This window comes from Ananas comosus, linkage group 6, assembly GCF_001540865.1.
Source record: "Ananas comosus cultivar F153 linkage group 6, ASM154086v1, whole genome shotgun sequence".
In the NCBI taxonomy this organism is placed as follows: Eukaryota; Viridiplantae; Streptophyta; class Magnoliopsida; order Poales; family Bromeliaceae; genus Ananas; species Ananas comosus.
The window spans coordinates 9,603,395-9,617,393 of record NC_033626.1 but is presented as its reverse complement, the minus strand read 5'-3'; the positions used below and the strand labels follow the sequence as shown (position 1 = coordinate 9,617,393).

Sequence of the window (13,999 nt, the reverse complement as noted above, 5' to 3'; positions counted from 1 at the left end):
TGTGCAGTTGGAGGTGAAAATATAATTTAATGGAGAGCATTCTGGGAACGAAATGACGAGAATACCCCTGGAGGTAATGGGGAGAGAGAGAAAGAGAGAGTGGAAAGAAGGGCGTTTGAGGTGCTTCAACGAGCCAACGACGAGACAGTCGGGTGCGTGGACTAAACTTCTTCGACTTGGGCAGCACGTGCATGGCACGTGCAGTTTAAAATGGGAGATTTAAAATATTGAGCCGGGCCTAGAATGGCTAATTTGATACTGGGCTTTGGAGCCTATTTGACGCCCAAATGCTGTGGATTGGGTTGCGTTGGGTTAAGTTAAATGAACGTTACGTGACATACAAAATTATGGGTTATATATATAGCACACCATTTTCCTGCTCCCAGATAACAGAAAGACTAGCTTTTCTGTGGAGGTTGAATTTTTTTAAGTAAAGTTTCATTTTAAATTTTGTTCTACTGCAGCGTGGACAAGTTCGGCTCACGCGCACAAGGGTGAATTAGTGGTGATGGTGTTAGTGCTACTTAGGGGGCGTTTGGTTAGATATAATTATAAATGCAGTATAATTAGAGATGCATGCAGTTGAAAATATAACTATATGAATCATGTTTGGTTGAATGTAGTAGAAAACGCTGCAAGTATAAATAATTTGTTTGGTGGTATACAGTTGAAAAATAATTTATAAAATTTTATTATTTTATATATATGATGGTGAAATTACCTCCAATGTAAAAAAAAAAAAAAAAAAAAAAAAAAAANAATGTAAAAAAAAAAAAAGAAAAAAAGAAAAAAAAAGAATTAAAAAATATTGAGGAGGCAAGAATACCTTTTATTTAAAGTTACTCTCTCCAACTGATGCAGTTGGAACTGCGGCCAATTTGGGTGTAGTTCGAACTGCTGCAGTTAGGTCTCCTCTTGGAGTTCCTACTGCAGCAGTTGAAATTAAATATATCAAACCAAGCATCGAATTTATATTTATATACAGTTATAACTGCAGTGCAGTTGCAACTACATTAACAAAACGGCCCCTTAGAGCAGCACAAAATGAAATGAACCGTTTTTAGCAAATGCCCGCGCGAAACTAAACAGGCACGCTAAGGGCTTGTCTGGCCCAAACGCGGCTGGAAACATTGCCTAGGCTGGGAAGTGGTTCAGGGAGAATCATCAACTTCCCCGCCTGCTCGGGACCTTTCGAAAATCCGGGTGACCGCCAAACACTCTATATCAGTAGACGTCGTTTCGGCGGACTAAAAGTGCAGCGAAACAAGCACAAAGCAGTAAAAAGAAACATTCTCACAAAATACCAGTTGGAGTAAGATCCATGTGTTTCCGACAATCCAAAATGCAAGGCAGTGCTTTTCTTCAGTTTGGCACACTAATCATTCTTCAGCTCTTGCAAACAAAAGAGATGGGCATCAAAAGACCACAAAAGAGAACTAGTGGTTACTCTACATTCTTGGCCAACTCTACAAAATTCTGGCACAATTGGCTCAGCCAAATTTGCCGCACTAATCCTGTAGAAATTGCATGCTCCAAGAAACAAGTTAAAACACATGTAATAAAGAAGTGCGCCGGTCATGGCGACAGAAAAGGCGCAAATACGGAGCGAGAATTGGCAAAAGAAAAGGTAAGAGAAGATATGCATTTTCTATTTATAGAAATTGCTGTCACACAAGACACCACCAAGCTTTGCGATGAATGGGGTAACAATACTCATTTGTTAGTACTCGATGTAGAAATATATTTGCTTATACGAAAACGAAGAAGAAAGAAGCACTTTTCATCCTGGGACACAGCCGGCGTCGACCTTTTCAAAGAAACAGGTGCTCATCAACTGTTCTCCATCTTCTCAGAGATATTGTTCATGTATTCTTGCACGGTTTTCTTCCCACCACAGCCTTGCGTGCATCTCACTGAACCTCTCTCGACTGCATGCCAGGAGGCATTTAAAACAAGGGTTAGCCTTATTAGTGAAAATAAAAAAGTTAGCCTTACAATGAACCTATAGAATGGTGAATCTACGAGGAGGTGGAGGCAACAAATCTACTCTACAGAACAAATTTCACCGGGCCCGCGCAAGTAACACTAACCTGAATCGGACTCGGCGGAGCTCCCTCATGCCACCAGGCAAAGCCCTGATCGTGATGTAGACCCCAGGCTCATCCTCCTCCACCCATTCCCTCTCTTGGTCGCTTGCATTGCTGACTGACACCGAGAGTTCACCAGACCGATCTGCCTCATCATGGGAGGAGCTGGTCCTCAATGACGCATCTACCGATGATGTCTCTGTCTTCGCCCCGCTGATGCTCGACAACTTTGGGGTGGACGCTAGGCCACATGAATCATTATAGTGGCGGCCGTGGCCGTGGTGGTGGTGGTGGTGTTGATGGTGATTGCCGTTACCTGTTGAATATAAATGTTAATATTGTCATTTTGTAACAGCTTTAGCTCTTACCAGTATCACCTTTTCCACATTACCATGGTGACTTGAGTGATGCTCGAACGAATCCGATGATGAGTATCCCATCCCTCCACCACCCGTTACCGGCCGCTGGAAGTTGCGAGGTAACCGCTCTTTCCCTAGTGGAGGAGTCACAGGGCTGTCCTCTTTGGAGCTCTTTCAGAAGAAATTCAAGGCCACGAAAAGATGTTGAAGGATTTGAGAGTGTGTATCGATTAATATGAAAAAAAGTCTGAATGAGAATATTGGGTGAGATTTGGCTTACCTCATCTTCCGATCTGGGAGGTGTGGGTAGGGGGACGGCCTGACGGTTGAACCTCTGAACATTGTAGAGCTCCATGACCTTGTCGTAGTTCTCGGCCCACCAGCGTTGAGCTTGCCACTTATTGAACATCTCTCGGCTATCACACACCATTTTGGCCGACGAACAATAAATCAAAAAGTGCACATTACATTTAAATGGACTCTAGAATCCAAAAAAAGAAGTGAAGAGTCAGTTACTCTGATTCTTCTATGAACTTTATTAGATCTGGTGAAAATTCAATCAGCCTTTCATAAGCGATTCTCAGAGTTCTCAACTCATAGTTCCAACAGGTATTGTTTCAATCATGATTTCAACCCAAGATCTTCCAATATTCGGAGCCTAACTATATCAAGAGAAACCTTCACTATAACGACAAGAGCAGCACGACTATCACCACATAACTAGCTTTTCAAAAGAATACGAGACAACCGTTATTCTGCAAAAACTTAAAGCTTACAAAGGATAGTATTTTTAATATTGATATTCAACACTCTTCCTCATGTCTGTACTCGAGACTTTTTAATAAGCCCAAGACACGGACTTGAATTAAATGGGAGGAAATTAAATAACATTAGAAGCCTGGCCGGACTTGTAAGCTTACAGGGAATGGTGATTTAATATTTACATTCAACATTATGCTTTAATAGTAAAATAATAAATCAAATAATCAGTCTGCAAATTATTAACCAATAAAGATAACACCTAAAGTTTCTAGATATGCATATGGAAGTTTAATTTTGCCTAAGCATGCAGGCATCCTTGTGGAGATATATTGTACAGTTGCATAATTCTATACCATGGCATCTGCTATCAGCTTATTAGGGTTTTTCTAGATCCAGAATTGACTCATCAGAATTAATCTTTTTCTTTTTCTTTTCTTTTTCTGTGTGTGCTCCAAAGATGCACATTTTATTCCACACAAACCTCCACTCCCTAGTCCCTAGTGACAAATTTAGGCACCATTTCGATGATAAATTCAGCTTTTAATTCCTCTCCCAAGCACCATAAATATAATAGAATACAAAGACAGCACGAAAGATACCTAAATCCAAAAACTGATCTCCCAACACCAAAATCCCAGAGCATACAGATGATTCTTTTGAATTCTAAAACCCAAGGAATAAATAAAATAATACTAATCGCACAGCAAATGCATTTGGATTTAACAGAATCCCAAATTTAATTGTTGGCGATGAGTGACCTAAATATATATTAATTTAGGGTTTAGGGTTTAGGGTTTAGGGTTTAGGGTTTAGGGACCTACTGCAAAGTGGCCTGTACTTGAGGGTGTCCCTTTATATTTTTTATATTGGTCCCAGAATAAATGCATCTGTATAGTTTATGTTATGTTGAGTTATACAACACATGTATTGTCTGATCCCTACATTTGTGTATCCCTTCTGCATGCAACACCACTAAAGCATAATGTAGGATCCAGAAAGGCATAAAAAATTTCCTAATAAAAAAAAAAATCCAAGCCATTAAGTGATGCTGAGCTGATTCAACACTGTAACAGGCCAGAAGAATCGAACAGCTCATCTGTTAATCCAGGCACTACTGGGACTGTCACTAGCAGCAGAATTAAAGTAGCCCTGGGGGGAGAGGAGGAGCTCATGCTCATTCCCACAGCTTTTAATAATGCCTTATCCATAGTGGGCAGATGGGAGATGGTGACCCTACATGCATACCCATCTTGAACAACTTTTGTAAACACCATTACCTTATATTCTGATTTGGATTTTATAATGAAGTAGATACCACTTGCATGTTCTATTCCCTCACTCTCTCTCTCCCTCTCTCTCTCTGTCAGGGTAAAATGTGTGAATAATATTTGTAGTAGCTGATATTGTGATTTGGTCCTTTGTGTAATTCCAAAATTCTTGCATGTATTATTTCACAAGAAAATAGTAAAGACTTAAAAAAAAAAAAAATGTAGCAAATCCCAAACAATGCTCCCACTATATGTTGTTGATACAATATCAAATTCACATGACACATTAAAATACGTGCATAAACTAATTAAAATTCTCTCTCCACATAGACATAGAGAGAGAGGTGACATTGAAGAGACCCTGGATATTTCCCAAATTAAAAAAATGAAAAAAATATGTGGATCAAGTTTGCAGAATTAAAATGAAAAGGGATCTATCCATACATTTATACTTTTTCTTTAAGAAAAAAAAAAATTACTCCCACATGGAGGAAAAGGTTTGCGTTTTGTCGCCACACAAGCAAGAGGGGGCATTGGGCCAGTGGAGCCAAAGCACGAATTTTATTAGCGGACAAGTAGGCTAAGGACAAATAGAGAAACTGGAAAAAGTAACTTCATCTGAGAAGATTCACAGAAATGTTCAAAATAATTAATGATGATAATAATATGCTAATAACAATAAAAACTTTGCATTTTATTCTTTTATTAAGTTAAAAAAAAAAATTCGGATTACCCCTTCCGAGTTTCGAAAATTCCTAGAAAGGCCAACCAGATTTGCGCATGGATCACAACGAGCTGCTACATGTGGCTCGAGATCCGTGCAGGGATTCTCAAATTTAGAAGCCCCAACTTGGTCGACAATCTCATGAGAGCAACAAATATTATATATTTACTCTCAAACTTTTACACAAAAATGTATGGAGAACCCTCAACTCTAGCACGTTCTGACCTCGCCCCCGCAACTTTTTTTTTGGCTTATTTTTATTTGCAATTTTATCAAATGTGCTCGCTTTGTTAGTTATTAATTGTTACTTAATCTAATTTTTATCAATTAAGTTGAGGGAGCATGAATATATTTCAACCAAAAATTTTGTAGCAAGAAATTTATTTAGAATTTGAAATGGGAAAAATGTGTCATAAAAGAGAAATGTGGGCCTTCTTGTTTTGTTGACTGCTTTTTTGAAACCATCTCCCCCACGTCCTCTTTTTAAACTTCCCATCCAAGCAAAGTAAAAGCAAAAAAGGAAAAAAAAAAAAGAAAAAGAAAAAGAAAAAAAAAGCACCCCAAGAAAAAAGAGAAAATTTCGTCTCATTCGACTTTTACCGATTATAAAGAGAAAGCCAAACAAAAAAAAACAAAAACAAAATCGAGAACTAAAAATTTTCAAATTTCGATGAAACCGGATCACGAAATTCAAATTCACAAAATTTGGATTCAAATTTGGGGTCAAATTTAAGCGAACATTTGGGATCCGGATTCGGAAGCTACGGCGGGTGCGGCGGTGACCGGATCGGGTCGAGGGAGATGAAACGAATCCATGGAGGGAGAGAGATGAGATGGGACGGGATTATATTATAATAATAAAAATAAAATCAGCAATAAAAGAAAACCCTAAGTACCTGAAACGGATCCGTTTGAGATCGTTCCCACCATGGGCGAGGGAGACGAAGGTGATGAGGACCCCGGGCTCCACCTGCGCCACCCACTCCTTCGCCTCCTCCTCCTCCTCCTCCGCCGCCGCCGCCGCCTCCGCCGCCGCCATGAACGCCGCGCCGCCGCCGCCCCGCGGCGGACTCGGAGTCGGTGCGGCCGCTCATCGACGGCGTCGCGTCGCCGCTCGAGAGCGCGGCCGCCGCGGCGGCGGCGGCGGCGGCGCCCCTCAGCCGCGCTCGACCCCGCGCTCGCGCTCCCGCCCCCCGCGCGGCGGTACGCGTAGTGGAACCGCTCGGACCCCGACGCCGCCTCCGAATCCGCGTACCTATGGTGGTGGTGGTGGCGCGCCGTCGCCGATCCCGCGCAGGGTTTACAGTGCCGGTACGCTCCCGACGCCTTTAACGCCATGTCTTTGATCTGATCCCAAAGCGAAAAATCCACCTCTCAGTAATGAAAACCCTAGGTAGAGATCCTAAAAACGAAGAAACCCTAACCCTAGCTTAACACCAACGCACCTGCGCGGTTAGGGCTTTAATGGCCTGCCGCGTGCTCGGCGTCGCGGCGTCGTCGTCCTCCGGGGGGTCGTCGCGGAGCGACCCCCCGCCGAGCTGCTTCGAGCACGCAATGCACGTGAGCATCGCCCTCCGAGAAACTCCCCACCAACCCCCTTCGAATCCCACCGAGAGCGCGAAATGGGGGAGAGGAGGGGATCGAAAAACAAGGAAGGGTTTTTCCCCCTCTATCGAGGCGCGATTCACGGCCTAGGGTTTGGGGTAGAGGGAGAAGGGGTTCGGTGCTTTAATAGGCTACATAAATTTCGCCGCTCAGAGATTCCAGTTGCCTTAAATCGCTTGTCGGGAAGCGGAAATCGGAGGATAGGGAAACTGGAAACGGCCCCCCCGAGCTCACAGGAAAACACATTAATGGCGAATTAGGGTTAGGGTTAGGGTTAGGATTCGACACCGCTCTTTTGGGCCTTATTTATCGTCACCGGGACGACGAGGAGAAAGAGGAGAGAGAGAGAGAGAGAGAGAGAGAGAGCACTATTACACCTTCGCTACAGAACCTTCTTTTTTTCGTTTTTATTTTTTTCTTTTTTCGTTTCACGCAAACCAGTGATGCGCTCACCGGTTACCGCCTACGGGAAGCGTACGGCCGGTCACCCCCGTATGTCCCGTCCCTCCTGGAACAGGACACGTGGCGGTAAAACGGGTTAGCTTTTATTACCGATTACCGATTCCTTACTCGAAAGTGTGACTGAGCTTTCCCACAAAATCACTATCAGCGTACAGCGTGGAATAGCGATGTGTTGGGAAAAAACTAAATAAATAAAATTTATAATGTTTATTAAAAAAAAAATAATTTAGATTATTATAATATTTTGTCGAGTAGATCTACATAGGAGTCGACATTATTGTCACCATCAAAATGCTGATTAATTTAGTAACTTGGATTTGATGTTTAATTATCGCCAAAGGATTTGTCTTAATAACTTATTAAGCTCACCAAGCACGGTTGCTATAAAGTAAAATTGGTGTAATTAATTTATGTGAATTATATTGAGCTAAATTTTAAAATATGGTTCCGAGTTCAAATTCAGATTCGACAATGATGTGATTTTGGAGTTTTCTATAAATCAATAGAAAGCAATTTCTAATACAAAAAGAAGATGTTTTCTGTGTGTACGTACTATCGCACTCTGAAAAGGAGAGTTTAAAGAATAAAATAATATTAAGCTTATTTTTTAATCGTACTTTATTAGATTAATTTTTTAAATAATATAGTATTAAAGTTAGTCTTGGATCTTAATAAATTATATATTATCTTAGTTACTAATTAAACTTTTATTCAATTTTAAAAAATTAGATCTAGTATCAAGGCAATATTTCTACAGCGTTAAATTGGGGACTTCCAAACAAATGGATGCGCTTCAAATCAATTTGTTAATTTTTTATATCTAGCTTCAGTTCTTGGTTTGCTCACAACTTCAACTTTTTTTATCTTCGGTAAAAATATATAAAATTTATTTAACCAATAAACCATTCATAGTTGACTATTCAAATTTTCAAAATTTTAATTTTATTATATAATATTTCAACTTATTTAACTTGGGTCATTCAACAGTATTTTAATTTTAAACTTTTAGTGTCTTTCTAACAATATTGGACAAATCAAACTTGAGCAATTTTATACTGTAGAGAAACTCCTAATGAGCAGCTCAACGCTAGGCTTTTATTAGCCGAACAAAAGAAACGGATTTAAGTAGTTAGCATATTTCATGCAATTTTTGTAATTATAAATTTTTTAAAGTAACTAACGTAATTTTTAAAGTCAAAATATTATTGACTCACTTAAATCAAATAACTTGAAAAGTGGAATAGTAAAATCAAAATTTTAAAAGATTGGACAATTGCTTCCATAATTTTGATAAATTCTATACGTTTTTACGTTTTTTTTTTTTTTTTTAATTGAGTTGATAGGCTCCATTACTTCAACACTTCTTTTCAAATACTCATGTCAACATGAGGTTGGGGTCATGATTTTCAAATTTAAACTTATACAAAATCTCAAACTTTCGACCTTATAGCTGGCATTTTTAGACACATAATTACCCGACTCCTGATTTGATTCAAACTTGCAACTGCAAATTTTTGTTTGTGATAAATAAAGTGCAAATTGTACAGAATTTGGCCCCTCAAAAGTAGGCAAACTTTGAGTGGCCAGCTTCCTGCCGACGCTTCGTTACGCGGTCCTAATCTATTACCGTGTGTTATTTTTATCTCTATTGGAGAATAATAATCCTTCTCTGTAGATTTTAACATTAAAAGGACACTCGGCGAATTATTGGATGAATGCAAACCTAATACGTGACAAGCATATTGAGGGGTTCTCCAATGAAGTGTCGTTAGAGTGATCCCCACTTAATTTTTATTCTCTTCCAAATGCATGCTAACACAAGCGGGAAAACTTCAATCAGGAGCTCCCCAACAACGTCTCGTTAAAGAGTGCCAATTTGTTCTCACGTTTCACTTTTATTTCTATCCAAAAATTGTAATCCTTTTCTTCTAGGATTTAAATTTTTTTTTTCAATTAATTTAATATTAAAAATAATCAACGAATTATTGGATGAAGACAAAACTAATACATAACAGCGAATCGGGATCTCTATAACGAGATATCATTAGAGAGCTCTCTACTGATGTTTTATGCTCTTCAAAAATACATGCTAACCCCGGGGGAGAAACTTCAATGAGGTGGCTCCCCAACAATGTCTCGTTAAGGTCTTAAGAAGTTCTTATCTATTATCAATTTATCACATGTCATTTTTTTCATCTATCCAGGAATTATTATTCTTTTTTTTAGAATTTTAAACTTTTTTAAAAATTTTGGTGTTAAAATATACTCGATAAATTATTAGATGAAGATAAAATTAAATACGAAATAGCTTAATGAAAGCTTTTCAACGATGCCTTATTAGAAAGCTCCTAATAAAGTTTCATTCCCGAGGAGAGAGAGAGAGAAGAGAGAGAGAGAGTGTTATTGAAATGGGGCTCATGCGTCGTATGTTACGGAGGCGCGACAAGCTCCTCATTCCTCAAGTTTTTGGCTTTAACTTATTTAGCCGAGAGAGATCTATCACGAGGGATCTGTTGAGTCCCAATCACATATTATTGATCAATTGGGCCAACCTTGCAATGGCGTGTCCAAAATATAATAATTGCGTTTTTGTTATGTGTCCATGACATTACATATAAGTTAGGTCCCACTAATTACTTTTCGAATATATCTGTATCTAGAGGTAGACTCTTATGCTTTCGAAAACACCGAGGCTTTCGTACTTATAATTTGTTTTCAATGATTCGATATCCGATTCGGCGATTGAGTTCGTTAGACATGATTTACGCTATTGAAACTATATAGAAATCAATGATTTTACTTGTCTAGAACGAATAGTCTATAAATAAACGACTGAAAATAAAAATTTATAAAAAATAATGATAAAAGACTCAAATTTTAAATCAGATGTATTGATCTTACTATTAATGTTAAATAGAATTTTCTATCAAATTTCATGTAATTTGGATTGTTTTATACCGTTGAACTTAAAAATGTACCATATCGACTATTAAAATAGTTATTTTTAAAACCTTTTGATCACCTGATAAATGATTTCAAAAAATTATGAAATTTGGTTTCTAGATAATTCCAATAGCGTAGATTATGCCTAATAGAACCATACGTCAAACCGAATGTTTTATCATAAAAAATAACTTACAAATACGAAAGCCTCTGTACTTTCGAAAACAAGGAAGACTTACTCTCTATATCTAAGATGTTTTCATTTTCAAAAGTGCATTTATGCTTATAATAACTATATATTATTACAAAATAATTTTTCTGATTATTAATCGATATGATGTAAAATTATAAACTAATTTAAATTTTAGTAATAATTCGAATTTTACTAATCTACTATAGTTCTTCCTACTTTTCTATCAAGTTAGATGATTACTATTAATTTCCGATCAATTAGAAATATTATATAAATTATTTTTGAAATTTTGAATAATATACTAAATATTATTTTATTTTATTTTTTAGTTTCATCACCGTTTCCTTTTTTGTGCTTGCTTAGACCCATGCGTGTATACGTGTGTGTGAATGCACATAAATATATATATATATAAAAAAAAGGAAATAACGGAACGTGAAGCACCAAAATTCAACTGCTTTCATGCGCCCTAATTTGGGGTGATTGTGAGTTATGGAAGAATAACGGCCATGATTATTTAGAAATTTTTTTTTTTTTAAAAAAAGATGGGATGGGCAATGCATGGTTGTTATAATAATAAGCCTTCGTTTGGAGAGAGATTGTGTTACGTGCGCGGTGAGAAAATACTTTTAAAAAAATATCATGTTTATTTCTGTATGTAATATAGCGTTCCGTATATCACATTGAGTCGGTTATGATATATTTTCTGCGGTCCCACCGAAAAACTCAGAAGCATATCTCAATACCAAACTAAGCCTAAAGCATTTGGATTAAATAAAAAAAATTAAAAAAGAGACAATAATAAAATAAATTAATTAAAAAGTGGGTGGGTGGAAAGGTGGGAGGGCGAAGCATAAGAGGAAATGAAAAAGAAAGAAAAGGCAAGAATAAAGAAGGAATTGTCATATAACAAATTTTATGAGGTATAATGATAGAGGAACATAAATAAATATATATATATATATATATATATATATATATATATATAAAATATTGTATGATTTTCTCAAAAAGCATATCGCGTTTGGTGATGAAGAGTATACTTAACTATCTAAATAAATATCATATTTTATCTTCAAGTTAATTTTTTTAAATAAGATAAATTATCTTGTAGATAAGATAATTATTTCACTAGATATTGTTGCCAAGACTTTTTAAGAATCAAAATTCAAATTTCTAACCAACTTTTAATCATACAAGAAAGCTATCATAGTAAATAAATTATTATTGCATATTTTATTCCAACATCTAAACATAGTCTAAATGAGCAAAAAAAAAAAAAATTGAGGCCCCCATGATTTAAATCGTCTACATGAATGTGGAGGGTTTTTTTTATCTCGATTTTTTTTAAGATTGGAATGTTGTAAGCTACCAGGTTCCGCCAGAAATGTAAACTAATTAGGTTTTGATCGAACTCGGAATCTCAGATATAACTATTAGCATTACATTTGGCGGAAATAGAAGGTCCGAGTGGCTCATTCAATCTTATACAGTTTCTTGTAAATATATCTGTGAGATCCCTAGTGTTTGACTGTGGAGGCTTGTCGACAGCTCTGGAGAGTGTCGGGACAAGCCCGAGTCGCGTTGGCGTCAAATAGACGTAAAACGGACTCCGTGGGACGCGAGAGCAGCCTTCAGCGAAGAAATATGCAAAATGGCAGATTTTCCTGCTGGCTGTACCGGTACAGCCAGCGAGATGTACCGGTACGCTATACTGGCTGAGTGCGTACTGCTCTCGGGTTAGCTTCCTGTACCGGTACGCGATCCCGTGTACCGGTACACCAGAGTAGGTGAGGGGCTTTTTAGTATTTTTACCTTGCCTCGTTTGTATCTCCCTCACTCCCCTCTATATAGTTTCGTGTAGGGAGGGAGAGAGAGAGACTTTCTTGCTGTAATTCTCTATCTCTCTCACTCTCCCATCCGGTTGTAAGCAGGGAAGGAGCTCGGGTGGAGTTTCGTCGCCGACGTGGTGCCGCGGAGCCGTTCAGGCACACGTTTTGTCGTCGTGGTGCTGTGAGGAGCTCGGGCGAGCGTGGTTTTCCGTCGTCCTCGACGTGGCACCGACCCTTGAGGATCTAGCGAGGTAATTGCACCATGGAATTGCTGCGCATACTTTGAGTATCGTCAAATTTGAGCTTAAGTGTTGTTTTCGCAGAATTTCACCGTCGACTGTTTGTATTTTGGCTTGTTCTCGACGTAGAAGCGTCGGATCGCGACGAGGCTTGGTTCGTTGGATTCGGGACTTCGAGAGGAATCCACGAAGCCCTCATTTGCCAGATTTGGTGAAGGTTAGCTCGGTCGAATCCCGTTTCTACTCAGCTGCTGTGAATTTCTGGACTGAATTGAGAATCCTGAATTGTTTAGCTTGGCGTTAGCTCGTCCACCGGACTTGGAGGTCCCTAGTTGATCCAGCAGAGGGTGTCCTGGTTCGAGGCTTCGTTCGCTGCCAGGGGATAGCTTTCGAGGCGGGTTACATCGGCTTTACTCCTAAGTTCTTATTGGTCGACATGTATAGATCTTGATTTCGGTAATTAAAGTTTAGCGCAAAATTCATGTATTTCTTTAGAATGTAAAATCTGAATTTTCGAGCATATTTTATCAAGTAAATAGATTATAAATGTTGGGACTTGGAAATTGAATTAGGAAGAAAACCTGCGATTTGGACCTGTCACCCGTTAACTACCTGATTTAGCTCTAGGAGCCGTTAGAAAATTGTATGTCGCAGTTTCTTCGAGACGATACTCCAGCGTAGTTTAGAATGTATTTACACTCGTGCTGGGTCGCGCATGTGAATTTTTACAGGGTCGTTCAGGTCGTTTCGGGACTGTTGGGTGCCGTCAGAGTGTGACGGTGGACCCGTATCACCTTTTTTGGCTCAGATTGTGTGCGAGGGCACTTTACCTGTTGGTGTAGACCATTTGAGTCGATATTACGTGACTTGGCTATTGGAGTCTGATTGAGCTCGACAGAGATACGCTGCATACATCGTTGGGTTAGCGCCCACGAGTGTCACTCCGGATGTCAGGCTTGTGCTTTTGCGTGGTGTCGCTCATGAGCAGTTGGACTGCTCTCTACGCTAGTTAAGTGGATAGAGCCCGATGTCGTACGGGCAGGGACGGGTGTATTCAGCAGTCCCTTTGGGACGGGTATCTTACAGTTCCGATTTAGATTGGGTCAGACTTGACTAATTCTACAGTTTGGTTAGTGCTAGAGCAATGATATGTAGTGGATTGATAGCGGTTTAGACGAGTACTTCTTGCTTTTCCTACTATCTTGCTCTGTCGTAGATACTTTAGTGGGGTGGAACCGATGTTGTTTCTTGGCGGTACCGCCACTGAGGACACTTGTTTTACAGTAGTTTTCATCTCGCCCAGTTGTTTACCTATGTTTTGCCAGAGCACCAGGTCCGGCTGCGGCACCGTCTGCGATCAGGATCGAGGCAAGGGCGTCGCGAGTTAGAGCCCTACCCGACGTGCTGAGCTAGAGGTGCCCCTACTGCAGGTAGATGTTTTGTTTCGAGTTTATGTACATAGTGGACCTAACTCGCCAGTGCGAGTAGCTTTGTATTTTGGATTTGGACTATGTATATGAAACTC

At 39.1% G+C, this 13,999-nt stretch overlaps 1 protein-coding gene and 1 long non-coding RNA gene across 2 annotated transcripts; one reads left to right on the top strand and one right to left on the bottom strand.

Moving 5' to 3' along the window:
• LOC109711985 (protein Brevis radix-like 1) lies at positions 1,613 to 7,191 on the bottom strand. Its single transcript, XM_020235384.1, is given in 8 exon segments — positions 1,613 to 1,928; positions 2,091 to 2,403; positions 2,479 to 2,617; positions 2,727 to 2,862; positions 6,097 to 6,215; positions 6,217 to 6,372; positions 6,374 to 6,547; positions 6,646 to 7,191. Coding segments are annotated over 8 exon segments (1,239 nt in total). The 5' UTR covers positions 6,769 to 7,191; the 3' UTR covers positions 1,613 to 1,849.
• On the top strand, positions 12,352 to 13,042 carry LOC109712174. Its single transcript, XR_002216785.1, has 3 exons — positions 12,352 to 12,486; positions 12,559 to 12,691; positions 12,768 to 13,042. It is a non-coding gene; the product is annotated as an uncharacterized LOC109712174 (long non-coding RNA).